The sequence below is a fragment of the Diceros bicornis genome, chromosome 2, assembly GCF_020826845.1.
Source record: "Diceros bicornis minor isolate mBicDic1 chromosome 2, mDicBic1.mat.cur, whole genome shotgun sequence".
NCBI classification, from domain to species: domain Eukaryota; kingdom Metazoa; phylum Chordata; class Mammalia; order Perissodactyla; family Rhinocerotidae; genus Diceros; species Diceros bicornis.
Genome location: NC_080741.1, coordinates 92,884,654 through 92,900,111, shown reverse-complemented (window position 1 = coordinate 92,900,111; position 15,458 = coordinate 92,884,654). Strand labels below are relative to the sequence as shown.

The 15,458-nt window shown below is 48.1% G+C and overlaps 1 protein-coding gene across 4 annotated transcripts in view; it reads right to left on the bottom strand.

Moving 5' to 3' along the window:
• EEFSEC (eukaryotic elongation factor, selenocysteine-tRNA specific) overlaps positions 1 to 6,948 on the bottom strand; it is a 258,417-nt gene extending 251,469 nt beyond the window's left edge. For 2 of the 4 annotated variants that reach the window (XM_058566950.1, XM_058566966.1), the window contains exons 1-2: positions 6,629 to 6,948; positions 5,562 to 5,645 (exon numbers count right to left, since the gene is read on the bottom strand). In XM_058566950.1, the coding sequence (XP_058422933.1) occupies positions 5,562 to 5,645; positions 6,629 to 6,926 (382 nt within the window). In that variant the 5' untranslated portion in view covers positions 6,927 to 6,948. The remainder of the gene's footprint in view (positions 1 to 5,561; positions 5,646 to 6,628) is intronic. The other 2 variants (XM_058566957.1, XM_058566972.1) reach the window with 1 other exon arrangement.
• Positions 6,949 to 15,458: the final 8,510 nt, after the last annotated feature.

The following is a 15,458-nucleotide window of genomic DNA, read 5'->3' as shown; positions in this document are numbered from 1 at the left end:
AAAATGTACCCCAACAGAATGAAATATGACTACCTACTTCCATTTTTCTTTCCTGTTGGTTCCTGCTCAAATATTCTGCATTAATTTAAACTCAAGGCTGCGTCTCAGATGTTGTGCTACTCACACACTGTCACCCAAACCAAAGCAAAGTCACCCGCTGTCCAGCGCCAGGAGAAAGTGCCGCAGAGAAAGCTCAACCTGAGAGTGTCCTCGAGACAGCTAAAGGCATTCCAGCTTGGAAGGAGATCAGGAGGGGTCAGAGAGTGATAAGGTAGCAGGAAAAACAGAAACACTTGTGTCAGAATAGAGGAGCACTGAGTGAGGCCGATGGCCTACTGGAAATAAAGAGGCTTTAAGCAAATTAACACAAGAGACACCAGTACTGGCCTCAGCTTCACTTGATGGTAGAGGACATCACAGAAGCGGCAATGGAGAGGAGACTCTTCAGTGATGGTACGTACCTTTTAACAAAAGAAAATAACACGATTTCTCTTTCAACAAGAGAAAATAAAAGGCAGCTCTCCCTGGGTGAGCACCAAGGTACCGGGAACCAAGGCCTGACAGACTCTAGGAGCTAAAGAAGTTAAGGTTAAGGTTAAGAACATAAGGTTTCCACTTACATCAACTCCTTTAAATATGCCTCAATATTTTAGGACAAACATATATGATACCGTAATGTATTTCTACACAGATTCATAAGAAGACTAGCGGCAAAGAAAACCAAAAGTGTTTTTTGTTTGTTTGTCTGTTTGGTTTTGCATTAGAATAACGCCCAAATTCCTTGCGTGGCCAGGCCCCTAGTTTGTTTTCTCTGCTTGTACCACGCTGCTTTCTGGGCATTATGTGCGGATGCCCAAAGGGTAACGTAAAAAATCTGGTTGAAAACACACATTCGTTCACACACACAAACACCCTGTTACGTGAGTCCAAAGAGAGCATCTCAGACAGACAGCAAATAGACTGATAAAACTCCTGCAGACTCCTTGACAAAACAGGCCACGGACACAAGCGCTTTCTCTACATTGGCATCAAGAGCACAGAAAGTTGGAAAAACAGAGAAGGCAAAGTAGCTTAAGCCAGCCCTGGTTGTCTAGTGGTTAAGATCTGGGGCTCTCACCACCACGGCCCAAGTTCGTTTCCCAGTCAGGTTGTCATACTATGGCACTGTCGGCTGTCACACTGTGGCAGCTGCATGTTGCTGTGATGCTGAAAGCTGTGCCACCAGTATTTCAAATACCAGCAGGGTCACCCACGGTGGACAAGTTTCAGCGGAGCTTCCAGACTAAGACAGACAAGGAAGAAGGACCTGGCCCCCCCAGTTCCGAAAAAACTGGCCACAAAAACCCTGTCAACAGCAGCAGAGCATTGTCTGAGAGAGAGCTCTGGAAGGTGAGAGGACAGCGCAAAAAGACCGGGCAGGGTTCCTCTCTGCTGTCCACAAGGTCACCAGGAGTCGGAATCCACTGGATGGCACTAACGACAACCAAAGTAGCTTAAATTTTACAAAGAATGTTCTCTCCCTCGCTGCAGAGACAGAAATCCCTGGGGCTACTGATTGTTTTCCCTCCAAAGTAACCCTGAGTCAAACTTACACGGCTTTGGCAGCTCCCAACAGCTCCGGCCAGGGAGGTCCCAGAGAGGGTCCAAGCCATGGAGGAAGCATCGCTTAAATGGTGGGCACAGGAGGCAAGAGATCAGGGCGACAAGTCGTGGCAGAAGAGCTGCTGTTCATTAACAACCGGAACAAAAGACCAGGAGACAATACACTGTTAATCCTAGCAGCCACCAGAGGACTATAAATTGCCAAGCCAAGATACCAGCATTTGTCAGCTCTCCTCTTTCCTGCCAGAGTTAGATTGAGGATGGGCCCAAGTCCCTCACCCCCACCCAAGTCTTTAAAACATACATTACTGAATCTTTCTGAAGTTCTAACCCTGAGAGATTTATACTCTAAAATGGATTAGAAAAAAATACTGCCCTGAAACACTCATGCAGGGGCTGGAGTGGACGGGTACAGTTTTTCACTCACACTGAGAAGGCCAGAGGATGCGCTGTGTGGTCAGATCAACGTGGGCTCCAACCAAGCTCTGACACCTACAAACTGTTCCCTGACCTCTCTGAACCTCTGCTTTTTCATCTGTAAAATGGAAATATCACCTCTTCCCTCACAGGATTATTAAATGAACAACAACAAAAAAAACAGCACAGGATAGCACTAAATAAATGCTAAGTACTATTGTCATTATGAACCCCCAGCGTCACTTAGGAGTTTTATCTATGGCCACAGGGATCAAGGAGATAAAACCCAATTTTCTCTAAGTTAAGAAAGGATTCTTTTTGTATATGAAAGTATTTTGCGGGGAGCAATGGAATTAAAGAGAGCCAGCTTTAAGATATATTAAACGTTAAAGATATCATCATGGAACTCAGACAACTGTTCTAATTTCCTTCTACTGGGGATAATATATTCAGCAAGGAGTCTAAATCATGCAGCTAGCAGGGAGCTCTAACAAGAGCCCAGTCTCCCAGCAAGCCCAGGCACAGGTACATTGCCTGCCGCAGTAAGAGTCTCTGCCCCGCAATCTTGCTTCCTTCTAAAGCACAGGCTTGATCACGGCACAAACCTGACCTTCCAAAGCCCTTAGGAAAATCTACACTAAGGGCCTAATCTAAGCCCCACACTTACCACCCCACAGGATCTGGCCCACCAACCCTTCCACCTTCGTCTTTGGCACATCTCCCCACACACCATGCTAATTTCTAGCCGTGACTAAATGCTGGCAATTATCTCTGATTCTAAACAGACAAGATGGCAGGTTTAAGCCTCAGAGACTTGCCCAGGCATTTCCTCCAGTAGGAAAGCCCTTCTTTCTCCATCATACCCTATACCCACTCCCCAGCAAAGTGAATTATTCCTGCTTTTGTCCTATATGTAGAGGTCTAATAGGTCACTCTGCACATGGGACAGTGCCCATTTCCCAGCTCTGCTGTCAGCTCCTAGAGGAAGGGAAATGATCAACATGCATTATGTACCTATGGCAGGCCAGGCCTCATGCTGATTGCTTTCTGTCCACTAACCCATGAAGAAGGTTCTCTGCTCACTATAGCTGGCTAGCCCAGGAGCTGGTACACAGCTTCATTCATTGGGAACTTACTAAACGCCTAGGACATGCCAGGCTCTGGCCCAAGCACTGAGAATATGCTGGTGAATAAGACAGATACGGTTCTTGCTCTGCTTTCATGGGGGACACAGACATCAACAAGCAAACACATAGAGTATCAGACAGTGAAAAGGGCTATGAGGAAATAAAACAGGGACATCAGACAGTATGAGGGGGACAGAGAGTTGAGAACACTTCAGATAGGGAGGTCAGAGGAGGCCTCTGAGGAGGTGACATTCGAGCTGAGACAAATGATGAGGAGCCAGACGTGCCAAACAGAGGGAAGAGCAGGTGCAAAGACTGACCCGTTCAGTAAGCGTAAATGAGGCCAGAGTGACTGAGGGTCAGGAGCGAGGGCTGAGGCTCAGAGGGAGGAGGAGGCCAGACCACGGGTCCTGTGCCATAAAGAGGAGCCTGCATTTTACTCTAAGCACAATGGGAAGCCACTGAAAAGTCCTGAAGCTGAGGGCTGACGTGACCTGGTGAACATCTGTAAAAGGAGTACACTGCCTACTGTGTGAGGAATGAACTACACGGAGGAGGCGAGCGAGCGGTCAGGAGAGGAAGAACAGGTCCAGGATTGTCGGAGGTCCAGCTGCCATAAGCCAGGATTTGGCTTCTGGAGCCATTTCAAGAAGGCAAAGATGTCCATGGGTTTACGGATCACAAGGATAACTAAAGGTATTAACCAGATCCAGGGAAGAGGCAGCAGAGTTAGGTTCCAACACCAGCCCAGGGTATTTTACTTTCCAAGCTTCAGTTTCCTCATCTGAAAAGTAGGGCTAACATTCCCGCCATACTCCCACCACTTGGGGTTGATGCAGAGATGTAAGTTCTTAGCATCGGGCCTGGGCCAGAGCAGGTACTCAAATGTGAGCACCCTTCCCCTCAAAAGAAAAAAAAAATCTACTTGTTTTCTTATTTCCCTGAAAAGGAGAGTGGGAATCTGATCTATTTAAGGAAGAATAGTAGCAGCCTTGTTCTCACCATTCCAACGTGCTCAGGTCACATTTTTTTTTGTTTTTGTGTGAGGAAGATCAGCCCTGAGCTAACATCCACGCTAATCCTCTTCTTTTTGCTGAGGAAGACAGGCTCTGAGCTAACATCTATTGCCAATCCTCCTCGTTTTTTTTCCCCCCCCCAAAGCCCCAGTAGATAGTTGTGTGTCATAGTTGCACATCCTTTTAGTTGCTGTATGTGGGATGCGGCCTCAGCATGGCCGGAGAAGCAGTGCGTCGGTGCACGCCTGGGATCTGAACCCGGGCCGCCAGTAGCAGAGCGCGCACACTTAACCGCTAAGCCACGGGGCCGGCCCCTCAGGTCACATTTTAATGCCTGTAAGAAGACGAGGGAAGTCTCTTCACTCAGCAGGAGAGACAAGCAAGAGCCACACTGTACCTACAAGAGAAAAATTCCTCTTCTTTTCTTCTGTGCTTTTATAGTCTAAACCAAGGACTTGCCAAATTCTTGGGGGCATTATAATTTGGTTACACAGGATCAGGCTGGCACCTGAAACCTTTCTGTCCTCTGAAGAGCTTCTCTCTAAATGTCTATGTTGGAAGGAGATGGGTGTGGTATAAAGTGACCTGGGAAGTGTGGGAAAGAGCTCCAGCTTTGGAGGCAAGCAGACCTGGGCTGTACCACTCACCAGCAGCCTCTCTAAGGCCCAATTTCCTCAACTGTTCACCAGCAACCACCACACTCCTTGCAGGGTTTGCCCAGGAAGCATCAAACGTGCAAGAAAGGCCAAGCCGATCCAAAGCTTCATGCCTACCGCTACCTGCCAGGGCATGGAGGCCCAGAAGCAGGTTCAAAGGTCACACAGGCAGTAAGGGAGAAAGCCAGGCATCAAGCTTTCCTCAAGATAGGCCTAGTCAGGCCGAGTACTGACTCCAAAAGCATGTCCTTCGCCACTTGCCTACACAGTTTACCAGAAAACTCTGAGAATTTGCCTTCTTGTTTTTTTTAACCTGTCTCTTCCACCTTCACCCTAGACTGGCTCAGAGGACATGTCTTAAAATGCGTTTGGATGCGACCAAACAATTCAGTTATAAGGGGAGGGGAAAAGGGTAGAGAGGATCAAGTGCCCCTTAATAGTCACCCGATGACTAAAACATGGCTTGAGTAGAAGACTTTAGGCAGTGTGACTTTGGGCAGGTCCCCTCCCCTCTTTGAGCCTCCATTTCCTCTACTGTAAAATGGGGAAATGATCTGACTGCCTGCAGCATGGAACAGCTGGGAGACAACAGAGATGAAAGTACTTAACACACTTATCACTATAGCTGGGACCTGCCAATAAAATCATCTGCCCAATCTATCTTCTCATAACTGCTTATAGGCATAGAGAATTTCACTGGAAGGAAACAGAAGGAAACGGAAACTGGGAAAGTAAGCAGGTACCTGGGTCTGCAGTGAGCAGGAGGAGACTTTCTTTAGCCATACACCCTTTTGTGCCATGTGCCTGGATTATTGTCTCATTTTTCTCTAAAAACAAAACAAGTTTTAAAGCCCTGTCCATAGATTTAAGTGTAGTAAAATGAGTCTGGAAAAGTTATCCCCAAAGGTATCATAGTGGCTTCCTCTGGAGAGATAGGAGAGGTAGTTAGGGGACTTTTGCCTGATTTGTAATGTTCTATTTCTTCACCAGTAGAATGTATTCTTGTACTACTTATATAATTAGAAATTAATTAAATGGTACAACATCTTAGGAGAACATTTTGGCAGTACTCATCGTGAGTGAAAATACACATGCCCTTTACCCCAGCCAGTTCAGTTCTGGGAGCTCATCCTACAAATATAGTAGCACATGCACCAAAGACTTCTGTTCTAGAAAATTCAGAGAAACACCGTGAGCAAAAACTGGAAACGAGATACTGTCCATCTTTAAGAGATTAGTTAAGATAATGTTGGTACAAGTGCACAACGGAATTTTATGTGACTTTTAAAAAGAACGATGTGGCTTTATACGCACAGATATGGAGCCCTTAATGTTGAGTAAAACAGTGTACACGATGTTACCATTTTGCAAAAAGAAGAAGAAAAAGAGAAGGAGGGTCTGCATGCACACAGATATGCTTGTCTTTACATGGAATTTTTCTGAAATGACACACAAGAAACGGGGAACAGTGGCTGACCCTGGGAATGGGAACCAGGAGACCAAAGAACAGGTGGGTGGAGACTTCTTTTTTGACACTTTTTACGCATAACCTGTCTGTAGTCCTTGAGTTTTCTTAACTTGTTCCTGTATTACAAACACATCTTGTAAAAACAGAAAAAAAGGAAAGCACTCTCTGCTCGGTTGTGCTGGGTGGGAAAAGCGTCCCAGTCAGCGGCCGTGAGTTCGAGTCCCAACTGCGCTCGCCGCTGCGGGCCCGGCGCGTTACGCCGCCCTCGGCCTCGGCGGCGCCGCGGAGCGAGGCGAGCGCCCCCCGGCCGCGGAGCCCCGCCGCCCCCCGGCCCGCGCTCACCGCCAATGATGGTCCGGATGAGGGAGGCGTGCCCGGGGCAGTCGACCAGCGTGACCTGCAGCTGCGGCTCGCCGGGCGCCGCCGGGGCCGCGGGCAGCGCCGAGCGCAGGCGCGCGGGCAGGGGCACCGAGAAGCAGGAGAAGCCCAGGTCGAGGGTGATGCCGCGCTCGCGGCTCTGCGGCTGCTTGTCGAAGGCGGCGGTGGAGGCCGTGGTGCTCAGCGCCCGCGCCAGCGCCGTCTTGCCGCTGTCGATGTGGCCCAGCACGCCCACGTTCACGTTCAGCCGCCGCCCGGCCATACCGCCGCCGCCGCCTCGGTCACTGCCCGCCGCCCCGCCCGCCGCTGCGGTCCGGCCCCCTAAGCGGCCCCCCCGCAACAAGCGCGCCGGCACGCCGTTCCGGCCCGGAGCTTCCGCCCTCCCGGCGCCCGCGGGCACGGCCGGGCACCGCGCGCGAGGAGGGTGCCCCAGTGACGGATCTTGGCCGGGGTGACCGACTGCAGGGCGGCTCTCTCACCTGGCCCTTCCCACCTGAAGCCTCTAGGAGCCCGAGATTGGGGGGATCCATCCATCCATCCATCCATTTATTTCAACGAGCTCGTATTAAGTGCCTCCTGGGTACCGGGCACTGCCTATTCGGCACTGGGATACAGTGCTCTCTCGACTTTATATTGTATTGGGGTGGGGGTCAGACAAACAGGGGAACTAACGACTGAACCAGACCATTTCAGAGAGTGAGAAGCCCTCTAGGAAGAATGAAAGCAGAGATTCCAAGGCCTGGAGGGCCAGAGGAGGGAGGACAGCTGCCCGACCAGGGACGTCAGGCGAGGCCTCTCCGAGCGGCTGAGGGAAGTGCGAGTCCAGTGTTGAGCAGCTAGCCACGGGAAAGCCTGGGAAAGACTGTCAGAAGATGGAAAAGAAAGGTGTTCTCTCTGTCTCAGAAACTTTCACCCAGGGAGTCTGTAGGTAGCCTGGCCTTAGGAGGGGCTGCAGAGGTCCATACTGTCCGGAAAATGTTCTGTGTATGTGTGTGCTTGTGCTGAAGAGAGTCCAGAACTCTCACTAGATCCTCGAAGTGTCTGGAACCACACAGTCAACAACCAGGGGTCACAAACTTAAGTGTCTTCACTGGCCAGGCAAGAAACTCAAAGGAAAGAAATTAGCAGGGTTTAAGATGCCAGAGAGTGGTGGAGACTGGAGAAATGGAGAGCACATGTCCTGTGTAAAGAGGGAAGCCACGGCTCAGCTTCCGCCAATTGATACCAGGCAGGAATGCTAGCCCAACTTCCCCCATCTTCCCATTTTTCAAGAGAAGAGAGTGTTTCTATATGGAATCTGACTTTTACATGTCAGCAACTAATTTAGCTTTTAATTTAAACACTCTGGTGGCCAAGCACAAAGTTCGCTTGATTCCGCCCAGCAGCCAGTTTGCCCCCCGTGATGAGCCAGGCCATGTTCTAAAATACTCACACTTGCAGTAAGTGCTCCCTGATGCCTCCCATGGTCCAGGCCCTGCACTAGGAACAAGGTCCCGGAGATAAGCAGACACTGTCCAGTCCATCCCGCAGCCCAGGGAGGAGGAGGGCACATGCAGGGATAGCGCCAAGCCATGCAGCTGCCGCTGGAGAAGAGACTTGCACAACACAGGATGCAGACTTAGGGCAGGGGCTTAGAGAAGCGCCAGATGCAACACTTTTGTTTGTCAGGCACATGGAAAAGGTACTGCTAGGTGCTTGCACACACCTAGCATACTACATACTACAACAGTCCTGTCTGGCTAGTAGTCCCATCTTATAGAAGAGGAAACTGTTCCGGAGAAGTTCATTAAATTAATATATATTAGTTGAGCAGCTTTGTGCCAGGCACTACACTAGAAATTGGGACTCCAACATCAAAAAAGCCAGAGATAGGGCCAGCCCGGTGCCATAGCAGTTAAGTACACGCACTCCCCTGTAGCGGCCCGGGGTTCGGATCCTGGGTGCGCACCAATGCACTGCTTGTCAAGCCATGCTGTGGCGGCGTCCCATATAAAGTGGAGGAAGACGGGCACAGATATTAGCCCAGGGCCAGTCTTCCTCAGCAAAAAGAGGAGGATTCACAGATGTTAGCTCACGGCTGATCTTCCTCACAAAAGAAAAAAAAAAAAAAGACCAGAGATAGTTTCTGCTCTCCTTGTCTAGAAAGGGAAACAAGTAAACAGGAACATTCAACACAGTGTAAATGTAATGATGGGGAAAGAAGATGATGGTAAGGGAGCCCATAGGAAGGGCCTAACCCAGACTTGGGGGTGAGGAGGTACAAGGGAGACCTCTCAGAGGAAGCAACCTGTAAGCTGAGTCCTAAGCAAGGGAAGGGCAGAATCTGGCTGCTGTTCACCCAGCCATTTTCCTTTTCCACCTGACAAAGCAGCTGGACTACATTTCCCAGACTCCCTTGCAGTTGGCAAAGTCCATGTGACTGAATTCTGGCCCATGGAACATGGGTAGAAATGATGTCCACCATCTCCAGGCCTCCCTTGGACAATCCTGCACACTCTTTCCCATCTGCTGGCTCAATGGAGAGAACTCCAAAGGCCAGAGAAGAGCAGTCTCAAGATGGAGGGAGTCTGGGTCCCCATAAGGAAGCAGAAACTCCCCCATGCATAGGTCTGTGATGGGAGGAGAAATAAACATTTGTTGTGTTAAGCTACGAAGACTTGGGGCTATAGGCTGTAGCAGTTAACCTGGCCTGACTTATACCTAGGAGCTTACCAGTGGTAGGGCTGGGATTTTAACCCAGGTCTTCCTGTCTCCAACTTCACTGCCCCTCCCACCAGAGCTGGCTCCAAGACTGGTCCTACCCCACCAGCAGCCTAGGGCATGAGCCCTCGAGTGAGTGCAGCCCTGTCTCCACAAGCGCCAAAGAGATGGAAGCTCTGGAGTCATCTGAAGGGCAGCCGGATTCAGACTATATCCCTGGGGTTGGCTGTGAAGCAAGAGATTGGACAGGACTGGAAGATGTAGCTAACTACTTACTTATCATGAGTGTTCAAATATTTCACTGCAGAAATATTACTATGATTATAAGGTGCTGCCCATACGCCACTGAGGGGTCACGTGGTATGTAGTTTATCCTCTGTATTACCTCTCAAAAATCTGAAAAATTCTGAATTCTGAGACATATCTGACCCCAGGAGCTTCAGGTAAGGGGTTGGGGGCTCATAAAGATTTCCCATTGAGAGGACTTTGTAACTAATTGACGTGCAATGCTGGAAGAGGAGCCTGGGATGAGCCCCCAAGTTTCCAGCCTAGACATTCATTCCTTCGTTTACGTCTGCCAACCAGTAATGGTTGAGCACCTGCTCCATGCCAGGTACTCTTCTTGCTGGGGATACAACAATGAATAAGGCAATGATGAAGGGCTTTAGAAGAAATAAAGCAAGGCAATGTGGCTGAGAGTGACTGATGGAGGGGAAGAGGACACTCATTAAGGAAAAGGCATTTAAGCTGACAAAGACACAACGAGAAGGGCCAGCCATGCACAGAACTCAGGGAAGCTCAGCAAAGGATGTGCAAGGCAGAGGAAGCACAGGCCCCCAGGCAGCAACAAGCTGGGCCATGTGGCACATGGTGAGGCCAGAAAGAGAAGAACATGCCTGCTAAGCTTACTCTGAAAATGTCTTTCCAAGTATGGTTTGAGCCTGAAGATGTGGCCTTCTAAAATGTCAAAGGCAGAAGCTCTGGAGGGCCGGTCAGAGGCTGTGATATTGTGATTTATAATAAGAAATATATATTTGGTCTTTGTCCCCATTTCTGGCGCCGAGCTCCTAAAACCCTTGGAAATTTCCTAAGGGATGAGAGTGAAAATGGTCTCTTTTGTTATGTTAATGAGATGACTTTTGGAAAGCACCTAAGGATGGGGGCTGGTTGCCAGGAGAACCAACCTTGTGATAAGAGGGTTGGAACTTTTGGTCCCACCCCTCCACCTCCAGGGAGGGGAGAGGGATTGAAGGTTGAATCAATCGCCAGCGGCCAGTGACTTAATCAAGCATGCCTATGCAGTGAAGCCTCCATAAAACCCCAAAAGGACAGGCTTTGGGAGCTTCCAGGTTGGTGAACACATGGAGGTGCTGGAAAAGTGGTACACCTGCAGAGGGCATGGAAGCTCTACGCCCTTTCCCCACACCGTGCCCTATGCATCTCTTCCATCTGGCTGTTCCTGAGTTATGTCCTTTTATAATAAACTGGCAATCTAGTGAGTAAAATGTTTCTCTGAGTTCTGTGAGTCACCCTAGCAAATTAACCGAACTCATGAAGGAGATCATGGGAACCTCTGATCTGTAACCTGTTGGTCAGAAGCACAGATGACACTCTGGACTTGTGATTGGCATCTGAAGTTGTTGGGGCCGAGGCAGTCTCATAGGACTGAGCCCTTAACCTATGGGGTCTGAAGCTATCTGCAGGTAGAAAGTGTCAGAATTGAGTTGAATTGTAAGACACTGTTAAAAACAAGACAGCAGGCCCCAAACGAAGTCACATATGCTAACCCCCAAATCACCACACTGAGACTTAACATAATTACGGTTTCGGGTTCTCGGAGAAATGGAATCTTAAGCCAGTCTCTCAGGAATCACCTGGTCAGCACTTAGGTAGGTCATCTGCCTGAGAGACCCCCTGCAGTCCCCTAAAGGAAAGTGACCTTGAAATAACCAACCCGCTTTTTTGCCAGTATAACTTCTCTGTCTCACACGCTCTGCCTATAAAAGTCTTTGACTTTGTACAGCTCCTCGGAGCTCCTTTCTAACCGCTAGATTTGATACTGCCCGATTCAAATCAATTTTTGCTCAAATAAACTCTTAAAATTTTTAATACGCCTCAGTTTATCTTTTAACAACACCCAGCTGGTGTCATTGCTTGGTGGTGTGGGAAAATCCACACACTGGACTGGTGTCAGAAACGTAGAGACCAAGGCCAGGAGACTTTCCCGGCAAAAGGGGTCTCAGTAATGCTGAGACTTGTGTTTGACATTCAAGTCCCACTCCTCAAGAGAGTTGCTCTGAAAGCATTTCAGCCACCAGCTACTTGTCCTCTTGGGCCCTGGGGAATGTGGTCTTCGTAAAAAGGCATGTTCCTGTATTTATTGTTTATAGTAGCAAAATATTGTAAACAACATGTGTCCTTTATAAGACACATTATGGTAAGTTTGAAATTACATCAAAATAACAAGTTACCAAGAACAATAATTTGAAAGAAGCAGAGTGTGTATTGGTCTAGATGAAACAAAATTGGCCATGAACTGATCATTGTTGAAGTTGGGTGATGGGTCTGAGGGGTTCATTATATTATTCTGTCTACTTCTTCTATATGTTTGAAATTTTCCATAATAAAAAATTTTAAATAAAGACAGAAAGATTATAGTATGTCCATACAGTGGAATATTATGCAGCCCCTAAAAATAACAAAGAAACTGCTTGTATACTACCTGGGAACAATCTCTAGGATATACTGGTAACTGAAAAAAAGTAAAGTGCACTTTATGTGTATGTGTAGCATATTTACATTTATGAAAAATGCAATCCCTCTATATATTTGCTTGAACAGTGTAGAATAGCCCTGCAAGGATACACAAAAGATGCATAACAGTGGACCCAGGAAGTCCCCAGGGCTCAGCCCTCTTATTTCCTTTTTCTCCACTCACTCCCTGGCCATCTCACCTGTCTCATGGCTTTAAGAACCATCAATTCCCAAATTTATATCTCTACCTAGACCTCTCTCGTAACTGCAGGCTCATATATAACGTGAATGTCTAACAGATATCTTAAATCTAACATCGAGAATGAAATTTCTAATCTTGCCCTTCTCCCCACTCCACCAGCAGCTCCCATCGCAGTTAATGACTGCATCCTCCCAGTTGCTGAGGCAGGAAATTGTGGCTCAATTCATGAGTCCTCTCTTCCTTTCATACCCCACATCCAATTCATCAAAAAATCCTACTGGTTTTACTCTTAGAATCCAACCACCTCTCACCACCTCCACTGTTAGCACTTGGTCCAAGCCAGCATCTCTTACCTGGATTACTACAACAGTAACATTCACTCATATTGGTAAATGGTTCTATGAGCTTTGGCAAGTGCATGGAGTCATGTAACCACTACCACAATCAAGATGCAAAATAGTCCCACCACCCTCCAAGAAACCCCTTTGTGATTAAACCCTCCCACACCTTTATACCCTGGAAGCCACTGAGCTGTGTTCTCAATCCTACAAGCTTTGCCTTTTCCAGAACATAACGTAAATGGAAGCACACAGTAGATAGCCTTCTGAGTCCAGCTTCTTTTACTTCGTATAATGCTTTTGAGCTTCCTCCATGTTGTTGCATGTAACCACAGTGCACGTTCCTTTCATCCCTGTGTAGTACTCCACTGTATGGATGGACCATCATTTAGTTACCCATTCACCTGCTGAAGGAAATTTGGGTCGTTTCCAGTTTTTGGCTATTAGGAATAAAGCTGCTCTAAACACTCACGTATAGGTTTCTGTGTGAACATAAGTTTTCGTTTAACTTGGGTCAATACCTAGGAGTGTGATTGCCAGGTCGCATGCTAAGTGTACTTTATAAGAAATGGCTGAACTGTCTTCCAGAGTGGAGGTGCCATTTTACATTGCCCCCAGCAATGGATGAGAGTTTCCGTTGCTGGGCATACTCACTCGCGTTTGGTATGGTCAAGTTACTTTGTTTTGGTTTGGGTTGAGCCTTTCTAAAAGGTGTGTCATGGGAGCTCACTGTGACTTTGATTTACTGCATTCATTTCTCTAACAGGTCTCCCCACATCTGCTCTTGCTCTCCTGCAGCCCATTCTCTATAGAGAAACCAGTGATGCTTTGTACACATACATTAGACATGTCACTCTTCTCACACCCCTCCTCTGTCTCCCTGTCTCTCTCAGGGTAAGAGCCACAGCCCCCACAGAGGTCACAGGGCCCCACAGCCCCACCCACCATGTTCTCTCTCTGGACTCAGCTCCTCCTTTCTCCTGGCTCCAGCCCCACTGGCCTCCTTGCTGTGACTCAAACCCATGAAGCATGGACCTGCATGGCCTGGAACATTCATCTCCCAAACTCCTACATGGCTCACCCCTCACCTCCTTCAAGTTCAATTGTCACTTCCTCCAGAGACCTGCCCTGAACAGCCTATTTAAAATATACCCATCTTCCCTATCTGCTCTAGTCTTTTCTTTTGCACATATCAGCCTTTAATATACTTTATCATTTATTCCCTTATTATAGTCATTATTTACTAGCAGTCTCCTCCTCCCCAGGTACTTGAACTTAGGATACTGCTGTATGCCAGCATCTCACACAGTGCCTACAGGTGGTGCTCAGTCATCTCCAGGAGAGGAACTGGTTGGCTGGAGGGAAGAGAGGAAGACATATTACTCAAAACACACTGGTATTTTTTTTTTACAGTTCTTTTTCCCTTGTTTTTCTCCCCAAAGCCCCAGTACATAGTTGTATATCCTAGTTGTACGTCCTTCTAGTTGCTCTATCTGGGATGCCGCCTCAGCATGGCTTGATGAGCAGTGCGTAGGTCCGCGCCCAGGATCCAAACCGGTGAACCCTGGGCCGCTGAAGCAGAGCACGCGAATTCAACCGCTACGCCACCAGGCCAGCCCCCTACGCTGGTATTTTTTGAATTTTAAATCATGTGAAAGTATTACCTGTTCAAGAAATAAATAAATATTTTTTAAATTTTAAAATAACATCCTAAAGGCAGCAGTGGGAGTAAGATCCTTTCGTTTCTAGTCCCCAGCGGGAAAGTCATACATGCTTTCTTGCTGTCGCCTGTGGAGAGATTCTTCACTGCCCCCACCCTGGCCACTCTCCTCTCCGGCCACTCTGAACCTGTGCAACCCTGCAAATGGACAGTGCTGATCCACCCGACCCTATACTCGCCTCCCAGCTGCTCCTTATGCCTGACAGGTCCTCCGAAAGTTTCCTCCATGTCTTGCCCTGCACTAGTCACGATTTCTGAGGGTAAATCGTGCCAACTCCCCAAGAACTGACTTAAGCAAAAAAGGAAACACACTGCTCCATGGTATAGTTAAAAGCACAGACTGGCGGCAGACTGCTTGTGCTCAAATCCTGCCTCCACCATCTGAAAGCTGGATAGCCTTGGGCAAGTTACAAAACCTCTTTGTGCCTTGGTTTCTTCATTCGTAAAGTAGGAGGACGTAATAGTTCCTAACTTACCAGGTTGTGAGGATTAAATGAACTGGTATTTGTGTAGCACTTAGAAAAATACCAGTATATACAGTAAGTGCTATATCAGTGTTTGTTAAGTTAAATAAATAAACCTAACTGAAAAGTCTAGGGGAAGAGCTCACTTCCCTCACAGCTTCATCCAGGAGCTCAGATGAAGACATGAAGGCACCAACTTTGTCTCTCTCTATGTCTCCATTCATCTTTCCTCTGGCTTGCCTCCATTCCAGGCAGGCTCTCTCCTCATGGTGACAAGATAGATAGCTGCCAGCACCTCCAAGCTTACAACCTCAGCAACCCTACAAAATCCCCACATAGAGTCTCATTGTCCCTGATGAAGCTGTGTGTCCTTGCACCAAGTAGAGAAATACAATGCTCTACCTAGCCACGTGTGGGTCATAAGCTCACCCCAAGAGGCAAGAGAGAAGTGGCGGGGACTCCCTGTAGGAGCTGGAGTGCTGTTGCCAGCAAAATACAGGTCACATCATGCCCTTCTATTGTGCATTTTTCTCTATCCTGTGATCTATCACTCTGAGTCGAGTTTGCTTTAGACCGAGCTGGTGCTCTGGTGCTCTCCCCTGTCCTAGAAGGGTGA